We start from the raw sequence: 16,206 nt of genomic DNA, 5'->3' as shown, positions 1-16,206 counted from the left end.
AAGTTTAGTACCAAAGAGTTTCCTCAACAAAATGGTCTATCTAAATATATTGAAACCGACAATTCTATATTTAATGAAAAATCAGGGTAGTGTGAGTGAAAGAGCAAATGGCCAGAAATCTAATCAATGTTAAGACAATCCATCTAAAGATTTTGGTGATCGTGCAAAGATTCAGGACAATCCATCTAAAGATTTTTGCAATCGTAAGAGATTGGTTGAGATCTTTCCAACTTTAATGCAGTTGATTTTATATGAGATTGTACCAAAAACAATTAGTGGTATTGGGTTTCAATAGTATCTGGTTTCAATGGAATGGACAAGTTTGGGTGAAATGCCCACCTATAATAACCTATCGGCTAATAAGGCACATGTCTCTAAAATCACTAATGTCAGGAAATCAGGATGTTTTCAAAATCATGTTTGCATAGGTTCAAAATAGGTCATTAGGTAAACCAATTATATCTGTTAATCAATATATTATATTTTCATCTTAATCATCATTCACTGTAGCCTATCCACCTAATACTGCTTGTACACCAATTGACTTATAACATTTGCATCATGTCGAGCTTTATCGAGTAGGCCATTATCTAAATTGATAACAAATTTTGTCTCTAATTATTATTAGTACTCACAAGGGTGGGTGTTAATTCATCTTTTTCACAATGGCCTCCTAAAACAACTATCCAAATATATCATAACATACTATGAACCCATCGGCATAGTTTTCTAAGTTACAAAGTCTTGAGTCTTTATTCCATAGGGTCTTAGCTCACCATCCTGATAACATTTCAAATACGATACTTATGACAATAATGACTACAATGTAAATTAGTCTTAATAAGATTTCAGGTCCAATGTTAATAAGAAGGATGCCAATCATGACATACCTAAATCTCGGAACCTACTTATCATCATTCTATCGTAAGGTGTATGGTAACAGTCTATAATTCACATACCTTGCATGAGAGACAAGGACATGCCATCTCACCTCCTGTCGCTTCCTAGATCTGACCATATTTGTGTTATTTAGGGTTTATAATTTGGTGCTGGGGAAGGGGCCTTACAATTTCTTAATTATCAATGTTTATTGAATTGATAAGATATTGTATAAAAATTGACAAGGTAATGAATTTGGGCGTGGTGAGAACTAGGGGAAACCAACAAATTTGCCGCCCATGTATGCAGTCCCAAAAAAACCTTGGTACCCTGCACATAAACATGCTAAAACAAATCACCATTAACACTAATAACTTAGTTTTTTTTTCTTTTTTTTGTTTTCTTGATTGCAAATTGGTCCATTTGTACAAAAAAAATACTATAATGGCTATTAGGAATCTTAGTGATGAAAATTTTAAAATAACACTTAAAAAAAGGAGAGAATTTCAGATATACAAATTAAGAACTGTAGATTAACCTATAAATTAGCCTCGACGACTACTTAAGTGTCTTCCCTAACACAAAACACACCCGATACCATAAATGCACGTTAAAACTGAACCACCCATAGTGATAGTCTTTTGAGGAACCTTGAAAATATCACTTTATCCTTCAAATTTGAAATTTGGATCATCCAAACGGAGGATAAAAGCAAAATAAAACTGTTACACGAATTCAACGCAAGATAGCAATGGCATTGAGTAGTGCAGGATATCAATGTCGATGGGTCACTTGGCGATCGCAACGCGACCTGGTCAGAGCTCCAAAAGGAAGGACGCATCAGTCCATAAGTTTTAGTGCTTCAAAGTTAAATTCCCAGAAAAAACATATGTATTATAATGTTAGCATGAAAACAGGGAGAATTTCAAGTGGGTTACTGGTTGGATCTGTAACAGAGGATGTAGCAACCAATGAAGCAGAAAAACGGTTGATAGATAGCTTGCTGGGAATTCAGGGTAGGGGACGTTCAGCTTCTCAAGAAAAATTGAAGGTGAAGTTTAATATATTTTCTCAATTTGTTTTGGTTCATCTGGAAATTTTAACAGACCCATTTTGTTCGTTGCTTAATTTAAGCGCAAATGCGGTTGCTTTAGCTCTTCTCTGTTTTGTTCTTGTCGAGTTCTACTTTATAGTTAACGGACCCATTTATTTTTAAATTGTTTAAATACCAGGCGAACTCAGCAGATTGATTCATTTTCTGTTCATAAGTTACGCGCCCCAGTGGATTTAGTTTTGTCTGCTCTTGTTCTTGCCGGTGTGAAAATTAATTGGAAATGTGACACACCTATTTTCTTTCATTTGAAAAATCAACTATTGCAGTCACTGATTATTAATCTCCTATTGTAAACGATTAGTAAACTGCTGAAAACAAATTTTCAGCTAATATTGAAAAATAACACAACTGCAATTTCACTTATAATACGGAAAGAAATGCGCAACACAATGAACACAATATTTTTGGACAAATTGTCCCTGGAAAAACCCTTAAGGGAAAACCAGTTCTACAGATGAGGAATTATATTAAACTTCAGCAAATCAAGAGATACAAAATTCTTTGTCTTTCACTGGCAGAACTCCGACAATCTCCTAATTTCTCCCGTTGATATTCCCCACTGCTATTCCCACGCTAACACTGCACCCTTGCTAACACTGCAAGACTGTTTGCTAACACTGCAAACGTTTCTCCAAAACTGCTTAATCCAAATGACCCAATGACCTCTTTTTATACTACCCCTGTTGGTAAACCAACGACCGAGACTAAATCAAACCAACGGCTGAGATTAAGACAACTCGACAGCCAATAATAGAATTGGTTGCAAGGTGTCCAAAAGGGAATCTTTAAAATTAGTAAATAATAACCATTTACTAATTCTTGGCAAGTGGACAAACAGCTGTCCAAACCACTCATAAATACAATTGCTATTCATAGATAAGGACGAACAGCTGTCCAAGCTACCCATAAATACTACTGCTATTTTCGGGTCAGAAATAACAGCTGTCCAACTAACAATAATTAACACTCCCTCTTAGCGAGGAAGCTGTTCTGCAAGACACCCATCTTATCTCTGAAGAAGATAAATTTGGCCTTTCCCAAAGCCTTTGTCAGAATGTCTGCTACCTGCTCATCTGTAGGTATGTATTGTAGTCGAACAACTCCCCTTTGTACACAATCTCTGATGAAGTGATATCTGATATCTATATGTTTAGACCTATCATGAAACACTGGATTCTCAGACAACTTGATGCAACTCTGATTGTCACAATGTATCACAGTAGTCTCAACCTTCTGACCAAACAAGGCTAATAACAACTTCCGAAGCCATATAGCTTCACATGTCGCCATGCTAGCTGCTACGTATTCTGCTTCTGCTGAACTTAGAGCCATAGACTTCTGCTTCCTGCTGAACCAAGATACAACTCCTGATCCCAAGCTGAAACAACACCCTGAAGTGCTCCTTTTGTCTGTTGTACTTCCTGCCCAATCTGCGTCAGTATAGCCTATCAACCTGATTCCTTCACCTCGAACATATCTGATCCCATACTCGACTGTACCATGCAAGTAACGTAGCACATGCTTAGCCGCTATCCAATGCATTCTCTTTGGTTCAACCATGAACTGACTAAGAGAGTTTACTGCAAATGCTATATCTGGCCTAGTGTTAACCAAATACATAAGCGAACCAATCAACTGTCTATATAAAGTGGAATCTACATCTTTCTCCTTAGATGTATCTACCTTCCTCCAATTCGTGATCATGGGTGTAGACATGGCTTTGCAATCCTCCATCCCAAATTTCTTCAAGATTTCAATGCAATATTTCTCTTGACCAAGGAAAATCTCCCCATCTGTCTGCCACACTTCCATGCCTAGAAAGTAGTGCATAAGTCCTAAATCCTTCATCTCGAACTCTTCTGCAAGGTTCCTCTTGCAATCCACTATGAGCCCTAGTGAACCTATAAGAAATAGGTCGTCCACATAAAGAACAAGAATGAGAATCTCACCCCTAACCATCAAGTAGTAGAGGTTAGCATTTGCTTCACTCTTCACAAAGCCTATTTTCTGCAAGTATGTATCAATGCGCTCATACCACGCTCTAGGAGCTGCTTGAGTCCGTATAATGCTTTCTTCAATCTGCACACGTGGGTCTCTTTGCTGTGTGCTACAAAGCTTTCTGGTTGTTCTATGTATACCTCCTCCTTCAACTCACCATTGAGGAATGCTGTCTTGACATCCATTTGATGGATTTGCCATCCCATCTGTGCTGCAAGTGAGATTACAGCTCGTATAGAAGTATACTTGGCAACTGGAGCAAATGTCTCCTCATAGTCTATTCCCTCATTCTGAGAGAACCCCTTTGCCTCGAACCTAGCCTTGTATTTCTCGATGCTACCATCTGCACCGTGCTTTATCTTATAGATCCAGCGTGATCCAACTACAACTCTATCTGTTGGTCTAGGTACTACCTCCCACACATCATTCTGCATTATTGAAGAATATTCTTCAACCATAGCATCTCGCCATACCTGATGTTCTGCAGCTTCTTGATAGCTAGAAGGCTCACTATCTACCAACTGACTAACTAATGCCACATAGTCATTGAACTTGGCTGGTTGTCTTCGCTGTCTAGTACTCTTCCTAGGAGCTCCCACAAACTCCTGAGTATCCCTTTGTGTATCTGGAACCAAATGGTTCCTGCTGCCAACTGTAGAGGATGAAATGTCAACCTCTAAGTCTTCTAGATGCATTTCTTGTTGCACTTGTTGCTCCATACTCTGTGAATCTTCACTAACTGAGTCTACACTCCTACTGGTAACTGTACTTGAGCTTTGTTGCCCTTGACTTGGTCTTGGAGCTTCTATTGGCTGCTCACTCTGATCATCTGCTGGCAAATCTCTGGATCTCTTGAATGCCTTGTCCTCCATGAACTTGACATCCCATTTGACAATAATTCTTTTAGTCCCTGGAATGAAAATCCTGTATGCCTTTGAGGTCTCACTGTACCCAACAAAGTACCCCCTCTCTGCAGTCTGATCTAACTTTGTACGTGTATCTCCAGGAATATGACAATATGCCAAACTCCCGAATATCTTGAAGTGACTAACATCTGGTTTCTTCCCTGTGAAAGCCTCGTCTGGTGTCATCTTCCCTAGCACTTTGTGTGGAACTCTATTTTGAATGTAGACTGCTGTATTACACGTCTCTGCCCATAAGTAACGGGGCATGTCCTGGTCATGTAGCATAGCTCTTGCTGCCTCCGATATAGAACGGTTCTTCCTCTCAGCTACTCCATTCTGCTGTGGATTGTAAGGAACAATCCATTCTCTCTTGATTCCTTCTCTGATGCAGAACTCCTGGAAGACATTTCCTTTGTACTCGCCTCCATTGTCTGACCGAAGAACCTTTATCTTCTTTCCTTTCGAGTTCTCCACAAGAGCCTTGAACTCTTGGAATCGACTGAAAACCTCATCCTTAGTCTTCAAGAAGTATATCTAGGTCTTTCTAGAGAAATCATCAATAAAAGTAACATAGTACTCATATCCTCTGAGAGATTTCGTCGACATTGGTCCACAAACATCTAAATGTACTAGATCAAGAACACCCTTAGATCTGGTGTCACTCCTTGGAAAAGATGCTTTCGCAAACTTCCCCAACACACATCCCTTACATACATCGTCATGCTCTGTGCTCACCACTGGAACACTTGTCATGGTCTTCACGAAGCAATCTAAGTGCTCCATGATGAATATGGCCCATCCTCCTATCCCATAGCTCTCCAAGATCTCTAGGATTACTGTTGCTCATAAGTGCCTTAGGAGTATCAAACTGCAATCTATAAAGGCGACCACTCCTAACTCCAATAGTTATGGGTGATTTCCAATCCTTGTGCTTAATCAACACATGTGTCCCTCTAAAGAGTACATTATACCCTCTATCCTGAAGAACAGATACAGAAATCAAATTCATACCTAAGCCTGGCACATATAACACATCATGAAGTGGAATTATCTTTCCATTCTCCCTCTGAAACTGAACAGTCCCTTTCCCAACAGGGTTGAGTTTGGACAAGTTTCCCATAGAAATCTGGATGTTGGTGTCCTCCTCCTTGTAACTGGAGAAGTACTCTCTAACTCCTGTCATATGAAATGACGCCCCACTATCTATATACCAAATACACTGTGAGGTTGAACTAACCATACAAGCTATGAGTGCAAACTCATCTTCCATTCTATTGGAGAGTTCTTCTGCACTTGCTGAAGCTGCCACCTGCTTCTTACCCTTCTTCCTCTCTGGGCAATCATTGACATAGTGGCCAAACTCGTGACATCCAAAGCACTTGACCTTAGAAAGGTCCTTCTTCTTCTTTTCACTTTGTGAATTTGATCCTTTGCTAGATCCCTTCTTTGCTTTTCCTTTACCCGCTAGGGCAACGTTCTCTTGTTCCACCTCTTTTTTCTGACTCTTGTTGGCCCCATTGACAAGACTTAGTCTAAACTCCTCCTGAGTGAAATCAGTCCATAGTCGATCCCAACTCGGTAAAGTATCTCGTCCACTGACAACTTGAACAAAGACACTCTATTGTTTAGTAAACCCATTTAGGGCTATTCTCACTAGCTCATCATCACTAGGGCTATCTCCAACAGTTGCTAACTCATCCTTGACAAGTTTGAGCCTGGTGAGGTAACTTGTGACGTCTTCTCCCTGAGTCATCCGAGTATTCTTTAGCTTCTCTCTGAGAATCAACTTCCTGTTGGTGGTAGCATTTTGGTACAAATTTAGAATGGCGTCCCACATCTTCTTTGTTGTATCTAGCTCTGAGATATGTGGAACAATATGATCTTTGACACCATCAAGGATAATCCTCCTCGCTTTGGCATCGTCCTTCCTATATGCTGCAAGCTGTGTTGCATCCGTTGGTACAGGTACACCACTGGTAGCATAATCCTTGATACCATTCTCTTCCAACAATAAAGAAATTTTGGCCTTCCAGACACCAAAATTTGAGGCACCATCCAATCTATCCTGATCTCTCAAACCAGCTGAAGCCATCTCAAGGGTTTAAAGCAATAATAAATCTAAAGAGATCAAAATTTCTTTCCTAGGGCAAAACTCTTCTACCCTTAACAATGCTTTGATACCATGTGAAAAATCAACTATTGCAGTCACTGATTATTAATCTCCTATTGTAAACGATTATTAAACTGCTGAAAACAAATTTTCAGCTAATATTGAAAAATAACACAATTGCAATTTCACTTATAATACGGAAAGAAATGCGCAACACAATGAACACAATATTTTTGGACAAATTGTCCCTGGAAAAACCCCTAAGGGAAATCCAGTTCTACAGATGAGGAATTATATTAAACTTCAGCAAATCAAGAGATACAAAATTCCTTGCCTCTCACTGGCAAAACTCCGACAATCTCCTAATTTCTCCCGCTGATATTCCCCATTGCTATCCCCACGCTAACACTGCGCCCTTGCTAACACTGCAAGACTGTTTGCTAACACTGCAAACGTTTCTCCAAAACTGCTTAATCCAAATGACCCAATGACCCCTTTTTATACTACTCCTGTTGGTAAACCAATGACCGAGATTAAATCAAACCAACGGCTGAGATTAAGACAACTCGACAGCCAATAATAGAATTGGTTGCAAGGTGTCCAAAAGGGAATCTCTAAAATTAGTAAATAATAACCATTTACTAATTCTTGGCAAGTGGACAAACAGCTGTCCAAACCACCCATAAATACAATTGCTATTCATAGATAAGGACGAACAGCTGTCCAAGCTACCCATAAATACTACTGCTATGTCCAGGTCAGAAATAACAGCTGGCCAACTAACAATAATTAACATTTCACCCATTTAAGCCTATATAATTGTTGATATTTCAGACCACTATAGTTTGAAGCAATTTTAAATTCTACCGCCCATTTTCAGTTATCTATGTTCGTGGATAATAAACTATTTGTAATATTAAGTAATTAACATTCATTCCCTCAATTTCTCAGAATATTTGTAGTTTGTAGCAGGTGCAATTCCCGTAGCTCATTTTTAGGTGTCTTTACCGCTCAGAGATTTAATATATGTATTATTTAATAATGAACAGCCATTCCTTCAATGACCCATTTCTCATGACAGTCATTGTTTCACTTGTTCTTCATTCGAGCTCCGATAACACATTTCTCATCATTCGTGATTTTTCCTTCGACTATTTTAAAATTTTCTATATAGATTCTGATCTCTGAAGTAGATAACCTTTTAGGAAGTTTCGACTACCGAATGCGTGTCTTGAAAGGGAAAATTTATAATATACAATAGTTTTGAATGCTATGGTCATTCAACAGCTTCCCTTGTGAAAACATCTCCTGATGCCATGAGTGTCATACGAAGTATTAACCATCCAGGACATGTGAGATCAGATCGGTCACACAGGATTGACTGCTAAAGAGAGAAGGGTCATTGAAGGATTGTCTCACTATTAAATGTCACAGGCATCTAATCCTTGAGAAAGATGTCTAAATTTTCTTAATATGGTGAATTGTCATTGTATACTCCTAAATATTTGTAAAGACAGTGTATATTCCGCCCTATAGCTCAGTATTCCAGTTTTAATGCCCCAAAGTTTGAAGGACTATAAATGCTATACAAATATAGAATAGATCTATAACTATCAGATGCATCTTCGAGATTCTTTGCGCTCCCAAGTCTTCATTTTTGCCTGGATACTTCACTTCTATGCCTCTTGCCATCTTCCCGTCTCTCCTTAAGTTTTTGGCCATCTACCATGCTCCTCTTCTAGCCAAAGGCTTGTGAAAAGGATAAAAACAAAACAGAAATGCTGTTTTCCATCATTCAGCAGCCATGTGGAATGAAGCAGTTGAACCAGATGGCCTTAATGAATTAACTCCAGTTTTGCTACTGTTAGAAGAACCTGAGTTTGATATGGGTGATCGATACGTTGAAGAGAAGAAGATAGATTTCTAATTTTTATTTTTTGTTTGTGTATCAGCATCAAATTATCAATATTTTTGAATTTCAATATGTAATACTAAATTACTAATAATCTAATTTGAAATATGTAGTGTTTAGTTGTGAATCTGACTCTTGACATAATGACATTTAACATTTTGATTGTGTATTTAAACATTTTTGTTAAACTTTACCACTGTTCTCTTGAAGTTCTGTGTCATGATATTTTTTTGGAAATTGTTCAATAATTTTTATAAAAATTAGGGTCTCCAAGTACCACCATCTCCTATTTTTCAAAATTACTTGTACTAGTACCAGTACCAGTCTCCGAAGTTTCCAAGTACCCCTTTTTCCTGTTGACCTTGTAGAATAGAAGGATAATTTTTAATGGTTCATCCAATGCAGTACATGTGAAGGTCATGCAAATCTAAAACAAATTAAATGGGCGTGGCCCCGGTTAAAACTTTAGGGATGACAGTATCAAAACGGTTACAAACAAATTTATAATGATGATCTGCAGATAATCAACACAAAAACACATATATATGGAGGGTATACTAAAATTCCTTGATAAAATTAGTTGATCAATCTACTTATTTATGCAATAGAATTCACAACTAAATTTAACTAATAAAGTAACTAATCAACAACTAACAACTAATCTCCAAAATTGCCTTCTAATGATTTGACAAACTAACAATGCTTATTATCTTGAATTCTCTTCCATAATGAGTATTATAAGAAAGCAAGAACTGTTAGAGTTTTAGGTGACTCTACAGCACCCACATGATCAAATGAAAGACCAATATAACTTCCACAAGAGAATGACAAACCAATTGCATTAAGATGGTAGAATGATTTTTTTAATAATGGACAAGAGAAATGTACATAATAGGGCTTCTTATGTAGGCAAGGTAATAAGAGACAATGATAAGGAGTGAATAAGTTATCAGCCACGCATGGTGAAATCACATGTCCACCGAAGGTGGTTCATCCTCCATTATGGAATAAGTATGTGCAATATGTGAAGGATGATAATGTGATATGTGCACTAATGGTGGATCTCACTCATAAAGTGGAATGTCATAACAATTTTCACTACCTAAAGGGGAATTTCTCTTACACCATGTGTAAATAAAGGTGCAAACTCCTAAGTTTCTCATATGCAAACTCCTAAGTGTCTTATACGCAAAGTACTATTTAATTCATTATTAAGCTTAAGTAAAGTGTAATTAGGAATATTTAATTATACGAGCAATTTCTTTTTTCCATTACTAATCCGACTGTGTTGTGTAGGAAGTAGCAAACCCTATTTGTGTTAAAGTTTTGCCCAGAAAATAATGATAAACAAAGAGAATTAGAATAAAGATGCACAAAAGACACAAGAGATTATTCTAGGAAAACCCTTCCACTTGAAAGGAAAAACCTAGCAACACGAGAAAATATCTCTTTTATTGATAATAAAATGTTCAAGTACAATGCTTTCCATTTGATATGGTATCTCATTACACTAAGAAATCACATATGTATTTTGAAACAAGACTCTTCATATTACACCCAAAGGTCTCTTCAATTTCCAAAATACAAGACTCTTCATGTTTCCAAATGCATGACACATGTCTCTCCAAATATTTTTATCCCAAATATTGCCATAAATAAATTCTCCTTTTGTAGACACAATGTTATCTCTATTTCAACATATGGCAAAATCAGAGATAAAGATCTCTACTACAGCTACAATCTTCAGCAATTTGACTTCCATGTTCTTTATATAAATCCATAAATATATTTGACTGATACTCTCCCCCATTATTTGATCTAATGACTTTAATAAATCGATCACTTTGTTTTTCAACTAATTGTTTGAATTCAACAAACTTATCAAAAACTTTGGATGTATCAGCCAAATAATATGTCCAAGTTTCACAAGAGAAATCATTGTAAAAGTGAGAAGACTCTTGGATTTATTTAGTGAGAGAGTTTCCAAAGGACCACATAAATGAGTATTAATAACTTCAAGAGGTTTTCTTAACTTTTCAGACAAACGAATTGGAAAAATATTTCTATGTTGTTTTCCAAACAATTATTCTTCGCAAATTTCCTATTTATTCTTAAGAAATGGCAATCCTTCACCCACATGTTTCTTCTTGAATAAAAGCAAACCACCAAAGTTTAGATGTGTATAACTTTGATGCAATAGTTGACTATCATGCACCTTTGTAGCACTCAAGGCCTGCTTGCTTGAAGAAAAGTGAAGGGGAAACATGGAATGACCAATCATCTGTGTTCGTACAACCACTGCATATCATTGTGACTTATTTTCAATATATATTCACTCTTGTCAAAAACAACTTGACAATTCTGTTTCCAACTGATAATGAATTCTTCGTAAAGAAAGATCTCTAACAAAGTATCAAGAATAAGCTTAAGTTTGCCATTTTCATTTGCCACTAATGGTTCCTTTTCCTTTAGTCCTATGTGACCTATTATCCTCCAACACAACAATACTCTTATGTTTTTTTATCCAAATTAATAAATAAATTTTCAATAGGAGTTATATATGAAGATTAACCAAAATCAATATACCACAATTTTCTTCATTAGAACTTGTATTCAAATAAGGAAGAAGCAGATTCTGTACATCTTCAATACTTTGAGCAGATAGCTCTGATTTCATTAGAAGGTACCAAAATTAATTGTAAACAAATTTCTGACGACGATCTGTAGATTGTCAACTCAAAAAAGCAGAGATATTTGAAGGAAGGTAAAATTCCTTAATAGAATTCAAGGATCAATATACATGTTTATACAAAATGATTTGCTACTGAATCTAACTAATCAAATAAGTAATCAATGACTAAACTACCAATGTTTATTATCTTTCTAGAGAGACCAGTCAGGAATATATCACTTTTAATGTCCCTTGGGCCAAATTTAAAGCTTCTACCAAATTGTTCCTTGAATAAGCACTATTTTACTAGGTGGACTATAAACATTCACCTAAAATTAATCTATGCTTAAAATATGTGGGGTAGAAAGAAGTGTATCTCATCTTCTACTTTAAATTAATAAAAAATCTTAGTTACCGGATTCGTCCAAACAGCCTCGGATCCGGATTTGGGTCCGGATCCGGGCACGATTTGTAATCCTGCCTGTGGATCCGCACGGATCCACAGGCAAGATTATGGATCCTGCCCGGATCCTCGAGGATCCACACGCGGATTCGCACGAATCTGCGGCAGGGCCCAAATAAAGAAGCAAAAAAGTGGGCCCAACTTCATTTTAATTTTTTTTTTTTCCGAAAGGCCCTAAACCCTAAAAACGACCCTCTAAATCACAATGCAAGTTCATTTACTCTTTATTTTGCTCTCTCATACTTGCTAGTTTGAAGTAAAGTGCTTGGATTCAAAGGAGATCGGTTGTGGAGCTCCAAATACCTTGCAAGAAGTGTTTAAGGTATGCATTTCAACCATATTCTTGAGTTCTTTGATAGATTATTGATTTATTTTTTATTTTATCCAAATTTTCAAGGTTTTGTGTAAGTGTGAAGCATGGTTTTCTTTCCTTTTTTTTCTAGATTGCAAGAATAGAACAATGAGTAGTCAAGGCTCATTGGGTGGGGGTGGGGTTGCATCACCAAGCTTCAAAATTGATAAGGGGTCTCTTTTATGGAGACACACAACAAGAGTTGCACAATGTCCTGGGGGTGGGGCATACATATGGAAATGTAATTATTGCAACGTACAACATATAAGCTCCTATTCCCGAGTGAAACTACATTTTTTGGGCCCTGTGGGTTAAGGAATCAACATGTGTCAAGGTAGTGATAAGAAGGGATTACCAGTTGCACAAATAGCAGCGTTAGCAAAAGAGCAAGAGTATGCTGATAGAGTAGTTGCAAAAGCAAAACTGGTGCTTCCAAAAAAACAAATACACCAACACCAGCATCTGATCAAACAAACACAAAAACACATCTTTTTTTGCCTATGCCAACTACAACTGATGAAAACGAAGACCCATCTCCACTCACCTGCAAGAGAGGCCCACTAGATAGGGCATTCCAAAATGAAAAGAGAGACATTGTTGATCACAAAATTGGACGTTGTTTAATTGCAAATGGTGTTTTATTTAATTTTGTGAGATCACCTTATTTTAGGGAGATGGTGGAAACAATAAATGATGCACCCCATGGTTACAAACTGCTTGGTTATGAGAAGTTGCGCACTACCATATTACATGATGAGAGGAAATATGTAGAGGCTCAACTTCAACCAATAAGAGATTTTTGGGTTCAATCGAGTGTGTCTATTATTTCGGATGGGTGGAAAGATTGTAGAAACCGTCCATTGATATATGTTATTGCTGTATGCCCTAAGGGGGCAATGTTCTTGAAGGCAGTTAATTGTGAAGGGCAAGTGAAAGATGCAGAATTTATTTCGCGCATTCTCATTGATGCCATAGAGTCAGTGGGTCCTGATAATGTTGTCCAAGTGGTCACGGACAATGCAAAAATTTGCAGGGTTGCAGGGATAATTGTAGAGTCTAGATATGATCATATCTTTTGGACACCATGCACCGTCCACTCTCAATTTAGTGATGAAAGCAATTGGCACCGAAATAGATTGGATGAAAAGGATATATGAGGAAGTTGAAGAGATTCAAATGTTTGTGACAAATCACCACATGTCACAAGCAATTTTTAGGAGTTTCTCAGACTTGGAGTTATTGAAGGTAAATTTGTATATTTAATATATAATTGAATATTATTGGATTCCATAATTATTAATTTTTGTTCTTGTTTACATTAACATGTTTTAATTTTTAAATGTATTACTAACTTGAGTTTAACATGTTCTTAGGTTGCTGAAACCCGCTTTGCCTCTCACACAATCGTCTTGAGACGACTTGTGAAGGTAAAAGAAGCATTAAAACATATGGTCATTAGCCCCCAATGGGGCGTTTGGAAGAATTCCAATACAGCAAGGGCCATAAATGTGAGAAGAATGATACTAGATGAGGATTGGTGGGGTCTTGTGAGTTATGTGTTGGAAATCACCGATCCAATAATGGCAATGCTTCGCTTCGTAGAGAGTGATGAGCCATGCCTTGGGGATATTTATGATTCCATGGATAATATGCTGGAAAAAATTAAAATGGTAAGTTTTACGCTCTTTTACAACAAATTTTTATTTGAGAGATATCTAGATTTTAAAGTTTAAATTGAAATATTCACTAATTATAATTATTATTCATATTTCATATCCTAGGTCATACAGAGGAGGGAGAATGATCCTGAGGACACCCTTTGCAAGAAGGTGGAAAAAATTGTTCATCATCGATGGAACAAGATGACCACACCTTTGCAGCTCCTTGCATTTGCTCTATCCTCGAGGTATTGTAGTTCTTATCAAATGCTTGTGCTTATTTTATCCAACGTTTGTGCTATTGATATTCGATAGTGTTCAATTGTCTTTTGTTATCCTTAGGTACTATAGTGCAGAGGTACTTCGCCTTCCAGGTAGAGTGCCACCATTTAGAGATGCAGAGGTTGCAGATGGGTATAAGAGGGCACTAGCTAAGATATTCCAAGATCCAAAGATTAGTGCAGTTGTGAGGAGTGAATTTGCTGCCTTCAACTCAGGTGAGGATGTCCACCCTATTGCCATAGTAGACCGAAGCAGGATGGGTGCCATCAAATGGTGGTACCCTCATGGGCAAGCCTTCATGTACCTCCAACCTCTTGCCATAAAGGTCCTATCCCAAGTAAGGCCATATAAGTCCACTCTCAATTCCTTGAATTTATTATTTAATTTATTTATCTTGATTGTTGTATTGATAATTTTTAATTTCTCTTTAGGTTGCTAGCTCTTCTACAGCTGAGTGGAATTGGAGTACTTACTCCTTTATCCACTTAGTCAAATGCAATCGATTGGCTCCAAAAAAATCAGAAGATCTTGTGTTCATTCACAACAATTTGCGCTTGTTGTCACAGAAGGATCCTAAGTACAAGAAGGGGCTCGAAAAGCTTTGGGATGTAGCACCCGAGACTCCTGATTTACATATGACCATCCGAGATCTTGCTAGATCCACTTTGATTGATGTGGATGATGAGGAGGAGGATTATGAGTTAACAATCCCCTTTACTAGTACTACTGGTGGTTTGGGTTCCTCTACTGATACAGATGCAACACTTGCAGCTCATCAATACCCCTCTAATGCGGATTTTCTTGAAAATCCATTTGATGATTAAATAAAAAACTTTAGTCTTGACTCTTGACTCTTTTATGAGTAAATCATGTTACAAACTTTAAGTTTAATGATTTATATTTTGAATGTTACAAACTTTCACTTTTAGTAATTGAATGTGAATGTGTTGATTTTCTTTATAATCATGAAAATAGATTAATTATCAATGTCAACGATCAAGTATACTAGATTCATAGATGCATACTATGAAATGATTTAGTTTTAGAATTATGTATATTTCTCTTATTTTTTTGTATATATATATATATGCACGAATCCTCCACGAATCATAATTGGGAAAAAAAATCTCGAATCCATGGATCCGATTCACGTGCCCGAATCAGATTCATGTCACGAATCGGCAACTAAGTAAAAAATATGACATTTGTTTTTCAAAATTTCCCAAGATGTCTTTGGAGGGTCCTAGTAGTTCATTGCTATGGTCCATGGAGTTTTGGGGACAAAGATGATTTAGGCTACGGGGACATGTTTTCGGTACGGGTATGGTTTGCAGCTATCTATTTGGGGATAGTAGACACCCCTATTAAAAATAAGGGGATTTTTTATGTAGAGAGAGATTTCAAAAATGCTTATCATAACATTGATAAAAGTTAAAACATTCACTATAGACATTTTAGAAGCTCAATACATAGAAAGTTTACAAAATTCAAATGCTTTCTTTGCCAAAATATGACATACATATAGCAATAATGCCCAAAGGCTCCAAGTTTCATGCATTCAATGACAAAATACTGAAAATGTAGATAGTAGGCATACTATAAGTATATAACTAAACTCCTAAATAGTTTTCCTCACACAATGGAACCCCAAGAAATCTTGGAGGTGTGTCATTCTCTTCAACTTGTATAGCATCTTTGGGATTGGCATCTCAACATAAGGCTAGAGTTTGACGATACTCAGTAGTCTGCTGATCCTATAGCCACAATCAACTTTGAACAATCATTAACTTCTCCAATCGTCTAGAGGTGAGGTTGTTCCTCTTGAAAAATTGCATGAAGCTATATGTGGACCTATTCCTCTT

The 16,206-nt window shown here is 37.0% G+C and overlaps 2 protein-coding genes across 4 annotated transcripts in view; both read left to right on the top strand.

Moving 5' to 3' along the window:
* Nucleotides 1–1,616: 1,616 nt before the first annotated feature.
* The window catches only part of LOC149541838 (Plastid-lipid associated protein PAP / fibrillin family protein), a 178,211-nt gene continuing 163,621 nt past the window's right edge, over nt 1,617–16,206 (top strand). For all 3 annotated transcript variants that reach the window (XM_089796914.1, XM_089796915.1, XM_089796913.1), the window contains exon 1: nt 1,617–1,930. In XM_089796914.1, coding sequence (XP_089653040.1) covers nt 1,631–1,930 — 300 coding nt within the window. In that variant the 5' untranslated portion in view covers nt 1,617–1,630. The remainder of the gene's footprint in view (nt 1,931–16,206) is intronic.
* On the top strand, nt 13,564–15,211 carry LOC149541840 (uncharacterized). The gene is made up of 4 exons (XM_089796916.1): nt 13,564–14,074; nt 14,186–14,310; nt 14,405–14,681; nt 14,776–15,211. Exons 1-4 carry the CDS (start codon nt 13,853–13,855, stop codon nt 15,166–15,168), a joined length of 1,017 nt encoding a protein of 338 aa, XP_089653042.1. The 5' UTR covers nt 13,564–13,852; the 3' UTR covers nt 15,169–15,211.

The sequence above is a fragment of the Cupressus sempervirens genome, chromosome 8 (assembly GCF_028749045.1).
Source record: "Cupressus sempervirens isolate cs-2001-9-10 chromosome 8, ASM2874904v1, whole genome shotgun sequence".
Lineage (NCBI taxonomy): Eukaryota > Viridiplantae > Streptophyta > Pinopsida > Cupressales > Cupressaceae > Cupressus > Cupressus sempervirens.
This window is presented reverse-complemented; position numbering and strand designations above follow the sequence as displayed.